Raw genomic sequence first — 15,403 nt, forward strand, 5'->3', positions numbered from 1 at the left:
CATGGGTGAGAAATATTTGGACTATCATTCATCTACGTTAAGATATGATTTTCTTCATTTTCTCACAATCACACCACTTCAAAGTTGGGTTTAAGCCAAATCCTACTTTTTTTCCCCACTGATTTCTATCACAAAACTAGTCATATATTTCCATGCAACAGTCCCAACTTGGAGCTGAACTTTGGAATGTCCTGGTCTGTCAGGTGTACTTTTATAGGTTAAAGCTCTGCAGCAGTTTTAAGGGCCAAGTTCTGCCTCTACTATTAATCCTCTCTTCTTCCCTCGCGCCCCCCTTCACAAACTGACAGGAAGAAATTCTACCACCATTCAGGTTCTCAATCCCCACGAGCCTTTTCCAGCGTTTGGCTGAGCCACAATTTCTAAATTCAGCTTCCTGAGTTTGGGTGCTGACATTTCTCAACCATGAAACTGCAGCAGAACGTTTCACCAGCAGGTGTGAGATCTTAACTGCAGGTATGCACAAAAAATTCCCTGAGTTTGAGGCTTCTGGCTACATACTATCGTCTGTTAGATACCTAAAGGACACACTGTATACTGCACATCTCAAGAAGAATACAATGCAGGTACAATGTAAAAACCTTAAAGAACCGTGAAGCCCAAGCGCTACTGCACAGAAGAGGACGAGCAGAGTCCTGGAAAGACTTTTAAACCAACTCTGTGAAGCAAACTAAAGACAGAAAGTAACCTGAACTACCAAGCGGCCGCACTCAAAAGCCTTTGACCAAGAAAATATGCCGGGAGGAAATTATTTTCCTAGTTCTTAGGCAACAACAAGGGGGGCGGGGGGAGGGGGAGGGGGAGGGGGAGGGGGAGGGGGGGGAGAGAGGTTTCTCTAAACATTAAGAATGCAATGCAGAGAAATTTACCTAGAGGCATTTATAATTCCTAGAAGTTAGTATTAGTGCCAGTTTTCTTTTAGAATAAACATCCTGAAGGCTGACGCAAGATGACTACGAACGCGTCTCTGTGCTCTTCTCCCAGGGACTTGGGATCGCCACCACACAGGGACCAGCCGTGCTTGCGTCACACTGCTGGTGACCCCAGGAGACAGTGGCCGGGCCGGGGCTGGCAGACCTTCAGGCCAGCAGCCAGCTCAGGAGAAAAAGAATGAGTTTCGGCTCAGAGCAGAGTTTGGTCTGCATCCCCAGAAAAACGACTTTAAATTGGAAGTCATAACAAAACCTGCAAATCAGGTTCTAGAATTTGAGCCCCCAAATGGTACGCCAGGGTTTGTGATTATAGCACACATACACGTCTCTGGGAAGAGGGTTCCCAAGACCCTGAAAAAGGTTAAGAGCTACAATGCAAAAAAAAAAAAAAAGAAAAAATCAAACTGAGGGCAGGTCGCTGTACTGAAAATGTTAAACATGAACTGCTGTAATCCTACTCACTCTCCCGAGTGATAATGCATTGCTGAAGTGATCCGCCTACTAAAAGGGAGAAAAAGCCCAACATCCAAGCCTGGAAAAGCATAGGTGTATGGTTTGGTACTGAAGTGAGAAAACATGACACATAAAGTAACAGCAGTACCGTGTTAACATTCATGTTTACTCTCAATTGTTACTGAAGACTTCTATAAGCAGTGGGAACATCCTGAAACCAGAAAAACAGCTAGACTCAAAATATGATTTTTAAAAAGATAACTCTTGCTTAAATCCATTTTTCTTTGTCATGAATTCTTATGCAAAAACCTTCTCCTCTATAGCCTAGACCCCCTGGTTGTCTCAGCAGTACGTCTCATTCTGGGCTGCCTTGAGGTCCTATTCCATCAGCCACAGAAACCAAATCATCGATTAAGAAATTTTCTGCCAAAGCTCATTCTGATGTATTTTCAATGTGCAATCATCTCTTCTGCTGCCTATTTTTACTAACGTTAAGTGACTGTCACATTTTCTTTTACTGAAAAAGAACCACCCTTAGACTGGCCACATTGTGGGGCTCATGGCATTTACTCCACATAAAGCCACGCTTCTCCCGCTGGAATGTGGGTTCCAGGGATGCACAGCGGCAGGTAGGGTCATGGGAGAAATTGGGCTGTTTTCCTACAGTGCCAGTCTGACCTGATAGTAAGTCATTTCACATGACTGTTAAACCACAGCAAACAAACAACTGCACAAATTTTTAATATTTAAAAACATGAGATAAAAAACCAATGACAGTAACAACAAAAGCATGAGATATCGAAGCAATTTGAGTTTGTGAAGAGTCACTTGGGTCTAGGCCCTAGTCTTGCAGGAATAGTCTTCACTATCCGTGGCCAACAGGAGTTTTTAGTAGGAAAGTTAAGAAATACTACCATAAGGTACTGCAGGGACAGGGGAGATGCAACTTAAAACAATTAACACAAAACAACCAAACGGCACGGCCTGAAGGATCAAAACACAAAACAGTAACAGAAATGGAGCATTTCTATGACAAGTACTGCTGTACTGAGGGCCTCACGCAGATCAACTCATTTCGTCCACTCAGCAACCCTGGGAGACAGGTGCTGTATTATCTCATTTTGCAGAAAAGGAAACAGAAGCACAGAGACCTGGCAAAAATGATGCTGTGGGGATTTGAACCCTAGCAGGCCAGCTCCAGAGCCCACCCTCTCCACTACCATGCCGCCCTGGCTCGGGTGGCTTCAACCGTGACCTCCTTGGTGTCTCCTCATGCCACAGGCATTGCAGCCCGGCACTGTGCTGGGGGCTGTGATGAACAGCCCAACTTGGGCTGACAGCAGTTACACTGAAAAATGGGTCTTCTACCTAACAGATCAGGAGACAAACACAGAGGGGTAGGGTAAAGCAACAAATGCCAAATTATATTTAATTTAATAGTAGATACATTTATTAGGATTTCAACTCAGGTTTGTCTGACTACAAAGTGCAGGCTCTTTCTGTGCGGCCTCTCTCTCTTGGGCAGATTATCCCACTGCTGCTTCGACCCTTCCTGAAACCACCCTCAGTCAGGGCTGCCCCGTTCGGGGCACATGGTCCTTCCCCTCCCATCAGTTAAAGGCCCCCTTCCTGACTGAACTCTCACCAGCTTATGTGGAGAAATGATGATAGCCCACCACATAAAGTTCATTTTCAAAACGCAATTTCAAGGATCTCGACTCGACTCCTTGGTCCAAGTCTGTGTTTGTAAAGAGTAATCTGAATTTTATACTTAGATTTTTTCAATCTTTGTTCCCCTGTACTTACATCCTTAACAAGTCAAACATCTCCAAACCTATAGTCTTAAATTTGTAAGTTTTTAAAAAGAAGTGATGTTTGTTAAATGACAGCAAGCAGAAAAGCACTTTAAAATATATTCTCCTAGCTACAGCAGGCAGCTAAAGCCGGGGGGATCTGAAACTGGCCCACGAAGACTTTCTGACATATGGAGACAGTGACCAGCAACCAATGCCAGTCAGGCCCTAGGCATCCAATCACTAGAAGGGATTGATGGTGATTTCTGGAATCACATAGGTATTTGAGGTGCTCTGTCCTCTATATATAAATACAAAGCAGGGGGTCTCGGCCTTAGCACTATTGACATTTTGGGCTGGACAATTCCTTGTTTGGGGGCTGCCCTGCACATCATGAGAAGTTCAGCAGCAACCCCAGCCTGGATGCCAGTGGCATTCCCCCCTCTCCCCAAACCTAACAATCAAAACTGTCTCCAACTGTTACCAAACACTCTCTCAAGGGCAAATACCCTCTCAACCGCCCAGCTGAGATGCACTGATGTAACACAGAAGAAGCTATTACATGGTCACAGACACACCTTGCTTTCTCTTCGGTTTGATGCTTTTGACAGTCAAGAAAAGTACAGTTTGATTGCATCTTTAAATCATTTTTAAAATTTATGATTCTGCATATATATTTTTTTCTTTTTACCTTTTGAACCCCTTCACCCATTTTTAAAATCACGACCATTATTTTCAAATACTCAAGATTGGCTTAATTATGCAAAAAAGCCAACATTTGATTGTCTGATAATTCCACATTTGGATATACCTTGTTTCACATTTATTAATCAAAGTTTTCAATAAAAAGGAAGAATAAATAAAGGAATACTAAAAAGGAATAACGGATAGATTCATTAATGCTTTAAGACTGTGGTTGTTTTTTTAAAAAGGATATTCGGATTCATTATAAGTTATCCAAATTGTTCTTGTTAGTCATGTGAGAATTTTATTACTCTTAGAAAAACTTCTGAATTAAAGTTTATTTTTAGAATGTTCTCTAGTTCCTGAGATGTTCACAATAATACTATTTACTACACAGACTGTGGTATAATTCAGTCACCTAAACATCATCTAAAGGGGTTTATTTCAGAGGGTTATTAAGAGACCTGGCATGAGACAGTTCCATCAAAATGAACAGAGTATTTTAGTGACTCACGGTCATTTAAAATCTCATTGAACCTTGAAGCAAAACTGCACTACTTTGTTAATACTGAAATAAACAGACCAGTGAATGTAATGAAAATCCAAAGATCACGCCAAGCCAGCTGTCGGGAGACTCGGCATCGTTCCAGAACCCTCGACCTGACCACAGAGGCAGTTCCTCTCAGGGTAGGCCGCCAGCCTTCGCCATCTCACAGCCCCGATTTGAGAAACACATTCGTGAGAAGAGCTGGTTTCCAGTTTGTTGCCTAACAATAGGAAATGACAAAGGCTTAGACCTGCTAGGGTCAGCTTCGCTTTTATTAGTCATTGAAGAAACACAATTAAGAACTAGGAACAGGGCTTCCCTGGTGGTGCAGTGGTTGAGAGTCCGCCTGCCGATGCAGGGTACACGGGTTTGTGCCCCGGTTCGGGAAGATCCCACATGCCGCGGAGCAGCTGGGCCCGTGAGCCACGGCCACTGAGCCTGCACGTCCAGAGCCTGTGCTCCACCACGGGAGAGGCCACAACAGTGAGAGGCCCGCGTACCGCAAAAAAAAAAAAAAAAAAAAACTAGGAATAAAAGCACAACCCTTTCAGGTCACAAAGAGCCACGTCACACTTTAGACTGCAGGATTGTAGGTGCAAACTAACCGAATAATCAGAGTTTTGGCCTGGCTCCATCAATATTTTTCAAACCAAGCACACTCAAAATAAATGCTATATACATATTATATGATAATTCTTAAAGGCTTCCTGAAGTTTAAAGTTTAGAAAAGCAGAGATTTCTACTTGAAGACAAGAGTCATAGTTTTTTATGTATCTGAAGTATTTGATACAGGGGAGGATATAATTGAGTGTGACATTCTTGTGCAGTAGGCATGCTGTAAGGTTAAATGATGAACACCCAAACATTATTTCCTGTAGCAATGAAAACAGAGCAGAGACAGACCAGCTAAGGAACAACCAAATCAAGCGTAATCCAGGTTATCCAATTACCCAAAGAAAAGGGAAAGGGAGCAGCTCACTTTCCCACTTGCCACCTATTAGGTACAGCAGCCCAGGAGCTGATTCGTGGGCATATGAGAAAGGGGCAAGTCAAGAGGCAGAGACACTCGCCCTTTCTTAGCTCCCAAGGGAACCCTGACACTGGCCCTCAGCTGTCTGAGTGCTGTTCAGCTGGAAAGGAAAGAGAACGCTGGCTGAACTGCCAAAACACAGCAAGGAGCAATCAGGTGTAATTCAAATGTTCATGACCTTATAGAGATTTCCATATGACACGTCTACTTAGAACTAATCAAAATTAATATAATACACAGTACACTTTGCAAAACATAAAGAAATCAATTGTCAATATTTTACTACTAATATACGTATGAAGAACCCACAAATGGACTTTCATTTCCTTGGAAAATTTAGACATGGGGCATATCTTTTTGTACTAGATAGATTGTAGAGCTTCTAAAAGTCCATGGTTGTCTTTCGTTTTCAGAAAATGTAGTGACTTTCATAACTTAGGAGCAACCGCTGCTTGTTTTAACACTGGGCACTGAGGAAGTCAGATGTATTCCAACCACATTTCAGTGACATTTCTGTAAAAACAGAAACAAGGCACTCGATGCCTTTTACCTTAAAAAGCAAAATGTTTAGGTGGAACACTTAAGCAATCAATTTCCCTCCTTCCCCACCCTGTAACACATCCTTTAAACAGCTCCCAGCCGCTCACCTGGATGACCTTATAGAAGTAGGCGTACTGCCGCGCTGTGTTCTTATACTGGCTGAAGATGTCATGTATGGCCTGTGTGGACTGAAGGTAGCGAACCTCATCCTCTTCGAAGTAGAGAGGGGTGTCGTATTCGCTGGGGAGGGTCTGAATGTAGGGCTGCCAGAAAGAGTTAGGGTCGGCTCGCTCACACAGCAGATGAAAGGCCAGTGTGATGTTTCCCATGGCTTGAAGAATTCGGTCTTGAGAATACAAGGGCCCTGAATTAACCCAGAAGGTAACAGCATCAGTTCCACACACTGCTTTAAAAAGTGTTCATTCAAAATATATATTAAAGTTATAGGAATATCTTGATAGTCATGTAACATTTAAGGTAAGGTGCCCTCTTCTTTTGACATTCTTCTACTATGTCAGATTACAAGTGTGGAAAACACTTCGTGTGGATTTGGGGAAATATTTCACTAGTTGAGAAAACGACCAAATATAGTCCCTAGTGCCACAAAATGAAGTTTTATATATTTTTATCATTTTTGCTCTGCCTTGAACAAAGAGAAATTATTCTCACCCAGCACTGAATTTTTAGCAGATTCAACAGTCATTAGTAATTTTCGTGGAACCCATAAAAATAATTCTTCTGCCTAGGAGGAAAAAAATAATAGTAGAATCACCAAGACATGTTACAATTGTCAATCCAGCTACATCTATGGTCAGAAATCCAATCACAATGAAATACAACTTAAGGTTGACTATAAGCATTTTATTTCTAATTATCAAATACACTTTTAAATGTAAACGTTTATGTTACAGTTAAATGAGTAGAAGCATCGTCTCGAATCCTGTTTCCAAAGAAAAACTATATACACTGGGGAAAAAAAAAATCAAAAAAGCAATTCGAAGCAAATATAACAATTTGGGAATAGAGCACAAGGGTGCTTATTTATTCTTTGCTGTACTTAAGTTCTAAAAACAAAACAAAAAAAATTCTACCTCCAACAAAAACCCTAACCTGCCAGTGTGAATTGCTATTGAGTTTCTGAAGCTAGAGTAACATTCCTTCCTCCACATGCTTGACCTTAAAGCACACGGATACCAGCGAAAGCACAAGCCTGTAAGACATACTCTGGTTACTAATTTTTTCCCAAGGCATTATCTCACTACTCTGGCAACATGAGATGCTTCTTTCAGGAAGTCCTGTCCATGTGTCTATACTGCCTGAAGCATGCACATCAACATAGTACCTTGAATGTGGTGATGGTGTCACGGGTATATGCATATGTCCCAGCTCATCAAAACATATACATTAAATATGTGTGATTTTGTATATCAATTATGCCTCAATAAAGCTTAAAAAAACATGCACATAGTGAAGACGGACCACCGCTAAGATATTCTGGGCAGCATCCATACTAATGATGCTTCTCATCAGAGATGAGAAAAACGTGTGACAGCTGGTTTACTCTTGCCATTTACCAATGTCTACTATTTATTTTTATGTGTGTCTCGTCCCTTACTATATCAGCCTCATGAAGGAAGAGATCCTGGTGTTTGGGGAAGCACGGTATAATAACAAGCAAGGTACTATTCACACACTAGATATTTAACAGGTATCTAATAAACCAGTGTATGGCTTATCAAGGTATCATTGAAAAGTAAACTACGACTTGACCAGAGATGCTACTGGAAGTTTGAAGGGACCCAAATAAATAACATCCATTTCCTCCACCCAAGTTCTGAACCAACTGAGAGAGACACAAGAATACAACAGATGGTGACACAAAATATCACCTACGGAATCCCAGAATTAGACAGACTCCCCACCTAGTTACAGGCAGGACTGGAGCCCCGACAGGCCTCCCCACGTGTGGTCTGCCCTGTTAAACTCCAAGGGTGGAGAGAGCAGGGGAGAGAACACATATGGCAACCAGCTCCCACGGAGAAAAAGGCCAAGCCCAGATCCTTCTTCCAGAACCATCAGATCGTTACACCTCCTCTCTAGGAGCGGCATGATGAGGGCCAGGGAGAGGCCTAGAGCCCCGCCGGGGGCTGCTGCTCCCTTCATCTGGAAGGAAGGACCGAGAGTGGAGAAGAGCTTTGTCCCTTAGCACATGGATACTTCTCTTCGTCTTTCCCCTCCCCTCTGCTGCTGCTGTCTCCGTAAGTGGTACCTCCAGCCACTCAGTTACCCACTCCAGAAAACCGGTCCGCATCTCAACACTGCCCACCCTCCACCCCACCCACATCCAATCCATCACAGGGCCCTGTGTGCTCTCCCTCCAAACCACCCAAGCTCACATCCTCCTCTTCACTCAAATCTCAAAAGCCCGCGAGACATGTTCTCTGGTCTCCTAACAGAGGTTCAGAGATGTGACCCGACTTGCCCCACTCACTGGCTGACAGCACAGTTCCAAGGAGGACGACCTGGGAGGGGCTCTCTACAGCCCTGGGCTGAGGCCCCTCAGGACCACGGGGCCAGCCGGGAGACCGCAAGTCAGGGAGAGGGAGGTGGGCTGCACGCTGCCGACACGCCCACAGTGTGCTCAGGACAGCCCGAGACACCTGTTTCCAAGCCCTGGGCCCTCCACGCCACACCACCCAGATGCTCTTAGAGCCCGCCCCCCAGACCAGCAGCTCACCTACAAACTCACCTTGATATCTCTTGTCGCTCTCAAACCGAAGCCCTCTTCTTTGAAGTTCACCATTTCAAAACCCTCAACAGAGGCTCCATTTTCAGAGGCCCATTTCATTAGATCAGGAAAGTAATCTTCTCTTTTTCCATCAAAAGTAACAGACAGACCTATATCAATCCGTGTTTTAGAAAACAAGAGCTACTTTTAGAACATATCAGTCATGCTGCTCTCAGAAAATAAAAAACAGACCACTGGAACTAACTACCTAGAAATAGTAATAAGACTCCAATCTTGAAAAAAAAAAATCAAAACTGACCACCAGATGTCACAGTACATACCTTAACTAGTGACAGGAAAGGTGAGTTAAAATCCTGAACGCCCTGCTGGTTACAGAGCAACAGCTGCTGTTCCCAGGTGATATGAATATTGGTGGTCAGGTTCTATTAGGTGCAATAACAGGGATGGGGAAAGCCTTCATGACCACTGGAGGTTTCCAGAGCAACCTGCCATCTCTCATGTGCACACTTGCTTTAACAAAACTCCCACGAAAACAAAAATCAGTAGCTCACATACATACATGCACAAGGAGACATCTGTAAGGAGGAGCCCTAGACCCTGATTCTAAGAGCACAAAACTGGAACGCTCTGAAATTCGTCCAGCAACTTAAATGAGCAGCATCTATATGTATCACTGTAAGCGAAACACAAAACTTAACACTGGTTTTCTGAAAGTCCAGTAGTATGATACCATTTACGTAAATTGTTAAAATACCAATTACTACCATCTATTTGTATGGGGTTATATATGAAGCAGAAACACATTCACTGTAAAGACAACGCCCCCCCCAGAGGGGGAGGGGAGGGGAGAGGAGGGAGTGGGATGGAAGTGTGGGGCTTCAGCTGTGCCTGAAACGCCTAATTTATTAAAAACAAATATAAGAACCAATCAAAGCACGGAGGGAGGGGAAGACATCGGACCAGTAGCTGAGAAGGAAGGAAAGAAGAACTTGAACCGACAAGACTCTGGCATGTATCCAATTGAGATAGTAGCTGCTTAGGTGTTATTTTTGGCACTTTTCAGCACGTTTGAAATATCAAAAAAGATGAAAAGCCATGCATAGGAAAAAATCATTATTTTTCTGAGGAATAAAGAGAGAGGAACAGGAACTTCGACCACATGGGGTGCTGGGCACAGAACCCAGCCCAGGGCCTGTGGCCATGTCCCCAAGATACAATTCATGGTTAACTAGATCTGTGAAGCAGGACTGCCTGGCCTGGGGCCATGCCAGGCTAGGTCTGCAAAGGTACCTGCTAAATGGAGAAAACTGATTTTGTTAGGGATACTCTAAAACAGAATTTACTCTTCCCTTATTGAGAACTAGTGAATGCTCTAACTTCAGTGCCAGTTATAGTAAATGGTCTCTACTCAGCGCAGAAACTCAGGATATAAAAAAACTTTTCAGCAACCAATTTGGTGAGCCAGGATTAGCACAGTCTACCATTTAATGCAAATTAACACATTATAAAAGAACCCGTCCCCATTGAGGGTTTGAGACTATCTAACCTAAAGACTGCATGTTTGCAGATGTGCATGGGAGAGCGGTAAAACTACTCCCTAAGAGGGCAAATACAAAACAAACCGTCTTCCCACTAACTTTCATGGCAATAAATAAAAGGGGAGTCAAAGAAGTTCTCTCATCCTTCTGAACGCAGGCTCCTTATTATGCTTTCTCCTTCTACCTTCCGTGTGGCCTGCATACAAATCTACTTTTTGTGCTTTACAGCACAAAAACAATAGGTATATTGAACACGCTTTTCCAAACTGACACTTGGCCCCATTGCCAGCCTGCCTGAGAATCATTAAGATGCCTACTGAATACACCCTGGAAAAACACAGCTTGAGAAATATAACTACATCTCTTATTAAATCAAGACATATTTGAGTTCATTGTAAATCTTGACAAGACACTAACCAATCCGTATATATTTGTGTGTTGACCACACAACACCATGTACTGGCCTCAAACCCTAAAGGAAACACAGGATGCAAAAACAAATTTAAATATGTATTTCATAAAATAAAAATAAATGAAAGTTATACCATCTCAGTCCCCAGATAGAAAAACTGTCCCCGCTGAAGCTCAACATTTTTATCCCTTCCAAAGCAGCAACGGCACCTCAAAAATGGGGAAAATCCTGATGGATTCCCAATGCAGTTTCCCTCCCAATATCTAGGAGCCCTTCTACAACCACCATCCAGACAGGCACGGAGGCCTGAGGGTTGATGCCAAGACCTTCATTCTCAAAGCCTCTCTGCTTATGCCAGGTTTCCACAGGATATTATTAAAATGTGATGATCATTTGAGGAAATTTACCTTTTTGTTTTTTTCGTATTTTCTCAACTAGAGACCGGATCTGCACATACTCTTCCCATTCTTTTCCTGGGCCAGGGGCAGGACTACTGCATTCTGTAACACAAAAACCATGGCACCCAAACATTTCTTTCAGCTTAACCTGTTAGTCTTCAGAAGAAAGAGGATCTGGGTTTTGTTGTTGCTGTTGGTTTATTTTTAAAGGACAAAGATGTATAGCTGTGATGACAGAGGTGAGAAGTATAAACCAGGTATACTTTTTTAAAATTAATTAATTAATTAATATTTGTTTTTTGGCTGCGTTGGGTCTTCATTGCTGCACGCGGGCTTTCTCTAGTCGCGGTGAGCGGGGGCTCCTCTTCGTTGCGGCGTGCGGGCTTCTCATTGCGGTGGCTTCTCTTGTTGCGGAGCACAGGCTCTAGGCAAGCAGGCTTCCGTAGTTGAAGCATGCAGGCTCAGCAGTTGTGGCTCGCGGGCTCAGCTGCTCCGCGGCATGTGGGATCTTCCCAGACCAGGGCTCGAACCCGTGTCCCCTGCATTGGCAGGTGGATTCTTCACCACTGTGCCACCAGGGAAGCCCATAAACCAGGTGTACTTTTTAAAGCACGTAAACCCTCTGAAACCACCCAGGCCACATATTACACTGTGACCACAGGACACAGGTGTGAGCATCTAACTTGCATCTACCCCATTCTTGCTGCTCTGATCAATTTTCCTCAGAATACTCATAACAGGAAAATCTAAAAAGCTAAGCTAAAATGCAAAACATTTTCCTGAAAACTCTTGTGGATGGTGAAAAGAAGGTATATTAAGAGTCAACATTTTTTTCTAGTTAAACTCCATAACAATGACTCCCTAAGGGAACCAGTTAAATTGGACATAAGGACAATTAGTCAACAAACATTTCACATCCTTGTGTAAGGCTCTATAATAAGCACTCTGGGGGAGTTACAAAAAGAGATGGCACAGTTGCCGCTAAAAAAGAAGCTAAGATTCTGTCGGGCCAAAACCGAAAGACCTACCCGCCAAGACCGGAGCCATGGCAGTGGAAGGCCGCACCCCGGGCACCCGGCCTGTCAGCGGCCCTGACCTTTTAAGACAGTATCAGTTTGAAGAGAGAGACCCCGACCACATACCTGATAAACCTCCTGGCCCCCTTTGTTCCCCACAGAGAAGACTAGATGTGGTAAATAATCAACAGGGGTTGTGGGGGTAGGAACCGGGAGATGGGGACTGACATATACACACCATTGATACCATGTATAAAACAGACCACTAATGAGAACCTGCTGTATAGCTCAGGGAACTCTACTCAATGCTCTGTGGTGACCTAAATGGGAAGGAAATCCAACAAGAGGGGATATATGTATATGTATAGCTGATTCATTTTGCTGTACAGTAGAAACTAACACAACATTGTAAAGCAGCTATACTCCAATAAAAATTAATTTAAAAATTAATAATAATTAACAATAACTAGTTATGCATTGACTCATAACTTAGGTTAACCAGTCTTACTTCACTCTTCCATCAACAAACACTGACTGAGGCCCCAGAATACAGGAGCCTGTCCTGAGGCCGCCTGTAGTCCAGCAGGAGAGACAGGTGGGGGTGGGCAGGTACAGCCGTGCTCTGTGGGAGCCCACACTGACCTTCTGGGGGGGGGGCTCCCCACAGGGGGGATGGGAGAACTCAGGGAGGGACCTGACCCTGACTCGGTTGCTGCCTGCCTGCCTGCCTGTGTCAGGGAAAGAAAGTGAAATTTTTATTTGGGGGTTAGCCTCTCACATAATCTAAACATAAGGGGCCAAGAAAATGAGACAAACGTAGTTAATTAATCGAGTGACCACGGCTAAATCTGAAACATACAGAGCACCAACTTAAATTCCAATTTAAAGAAAGAAGTTACCAGTTTACACTAACTTGCTAAAGCAAGTATCGGCACTTAACAGATACTTAATTTCCTAGAGCAAGAACGGATAACTTCCATATGTGAAACTGGAAAACTATTACGAATCACTGAAAGTAAAGGGGAGGGAGCCCAGTTCCTACGGTTTGCTCTCTGAGCGGCACGCTGCGCTCGCCTCTGGCTTCACGGCCCAATGACCTTCAACCTTCACGTGCCATAGCTCACATGGGGCTCGAGACACTCTATTTACTGATGCAAGCACTGCAACTCAGCAGGGTTAAGGGACTGGTCCAAGGCCACACTGTTAAAAAGCAGTGGAGTTTGGCCTGGCCCACCGGTGCAGGCGTGGGGTGGTTATCTACATTCATTCGTTCTGTCGTCCAAGCCTCCTTTAACCATAGTTACAGTTGGTACCGTGCCTGTTAGGTAAAAGTTACCTGTTGGAACCTGTTGGTACCGTACCTCCATTTTTACAGGCAGGGAAGCTGCAGGCTGGGGAAGCTCTGTAACGTGCCAGGTCCCATGGCTAAACAAGCTGGGATATGAACAAAGGCTTGTTTCACCACCTGCTCCCCAGACCAGGGACCCCCACGCGGTGCATGGGTGTGAGGAGAGAGACACACGTGTCCCACACAGAGGCGGGAAGGCCGAGCCGAGACTTACTCTGCAACAGCTCACTGGTTAGGTTCAAGGTTTCCTTCGGGGACACGCTTGCTGTAGCACCAGTGCCTGATTTCTGCGTTTTTACTCGACTCTTCTTACCCATTTTCTGACTACGGAGAAGAAAAAGAAAAAACAAAGAGAAAAGCATTACATTTCCAAAGAACAAAACTGAGTAATAAAATGTGGCACAGCAGTGGCTCGGCCTTGAGACATTAAGATCTTACCTCAAAGGTGCCATATCCTGAAGTTTCCCTCCAGAAAAAGCAACGTGTAACTAACACTAGTATTTGGAGGCACTCAAATGTGAAAAAAAAAGCTGCTTTGTAGTCTCTGGAAGAAAAGTTCGTTCCTTTTCACCTACAAAAACTACAGTAGAAGCAACTTTTACTCTAGAATTTTTTTCAAATTACATAGACTTCATTGTATATCCTAGTATTCTGTGATACTACATAGATAGAAGTTACATCTACATTCATGTATCACACAAACTATCACATGGCCACAAAAACCTATATATTCTCTCCTCCCTCTGCTTTAAAAGAATAATTTCCCATAAAGAGTAACTATATCATAAGCAACAGATTAGACCCTCTAGACACATGCTGAAGACATTTTAGAGATCAAAGAAACTTCAGGGAGCTAATTCAATTCCTTAATCTTGTTTCAAGGAAAATCCAAAGTACCTTGCCCAGGGTTTCACAGGAAGTCGATGGCAGACCCTACCCTCGAAAGAGGCCTCCACTGCCTCCCAGTCTGGCACTTCAACCACCCTGGAGCCCTCAATGGTCTAACAAATAAGAAATGGCCAGGATATGCCACAAGCAGACGAGACAGTGGGACAGGGGATGCACCGATAGACGCCGGGCAGAGATGTTTATAACATCTGTCTGAAAACATTTTACAGCAGTGAGTCACGAGATGTGTCTTGAAGAAAGAAAGGGACTGGGATGTATGAAGAAAGGGTGGGCAACTCTAAGGCAGGGCAGGAATGAGGGAAGCACATGGCAGGGCAGGGGGCACAGCACCCCAGGTGGAGAGGTCTCTGTGGGGAGCGGTGGGAAAGAGGACCCCAGCTGCAGGAGGGCTGCAACTGTTGCCTGAGGACTTTGATCTGAGCATTCCTCCTAAGACAGAAGCGCTTGAGGATGACAACCCAAGAAGACGGAGAGCGATCCCCCCAGAGAAGCCACTGGAGCCACCCACACACTAATGAATACCACACACCACGATGATGCTCCATGGACCCCTCGCCAAAAAGCTACAATTAATCTCAAGGGAGAACCAAAAGGCAAACTCTGACCTATTTGTTTTTTACAAAGAGAAATGACTATTGTAGTGTGGAGAGCTGTGATGGGACAAAAGGTTGAAAATGCATATTCTGCTGCAGCCTAGCTGATCACTGATTCCACTGCAATGACTCCATGCAAATACAGGCCATGCTAGAACAACAGAAAATAGCATTCTATTAAAGGGCTATCTTATGTAGCTTCTCTGATGCGTCTGATGCATGAAGTATACTTTGTAACTTACGTATCTAAAAAGCCTTCTAAAACACAAGAGTGGAACACATAGTGCCAGGCACCCTGGAACAAAAGTGAACAGATAACAATACCTAAAACTTCGGCAGCAAAGAGAATTAGTTATTTTGAGATCAAAAGCAGAAGGAAAAAAAAAAGTGTGGGGTGGGAGGAGCAGGCGGGGGAATGGTTTAAGCACCTTTCCTTAAGCTCA

General features: G+C 43.9%; 1 protein-coding gene across 2 annotated transcripts in view; it reads right to left on the reverse strand.

The window, feature by feature from the left end:
• The window catches only part of SETD3 (SET domain containing 3, actin N3(tau)-histidine methyltransferase), a 70,109-nt gene that overhangs the window by 43,834 nt on the left and 10,872 nt on the right, over window positions 1-15,403 (reverse strand). The window contains exons 1-6 of one of the 2 annotated variants that reach the window (XM_022576121.3): window positions 13,897-15,372; window positions 13,673-13,782; window positions 11,104-11,196; window positions 8,747-8,895; window positions 6,667-6,739; window positions 6,105-6,361 (exon numbers count right to left, since the gene is read on the reverse strand). In XM_022576121.3, the coding sequence (XP_022431829.2) occupies window positions 6,105-6,361; window positions 6,667-6,739; window positions 8,747-8,895; window positions 11,104-11,196; window positions 13,673-13,782; window positions 13,897-13,910 (696 nt within the window). In that variant the 5' untranslated portion in view covers window positions 13,911-15,372. Of the gene's footprint in view, window positions 1-6,104; window positions 6,362-6,666; window positions 6,740-8,746; window positions 8,896-11,103; window positions 11,197-13,672; window positions 13,783-13,896; window positions 15,373-15,403 lie in introns of those variants that run through there. The other variant, XM_022576120.3, reaches the window with a different exon arrangement.

This window comes from Delphinapterus leucas, chromosome 2 (assembly GCF_059928025.1).
Source record: "Delphinapterus leucas isolate spDelLeu-1000000601 "Yukka" chromosome 2, BTC_Dleu_Yukka2, whole genome shotgun sequence".
Lineage (NCBI taxonomy): Eukaryota > Metazoa > Chordata > Mammalia > Artiodactyla > Monodontidae > Delphinapterus > Delphinapterus leucas.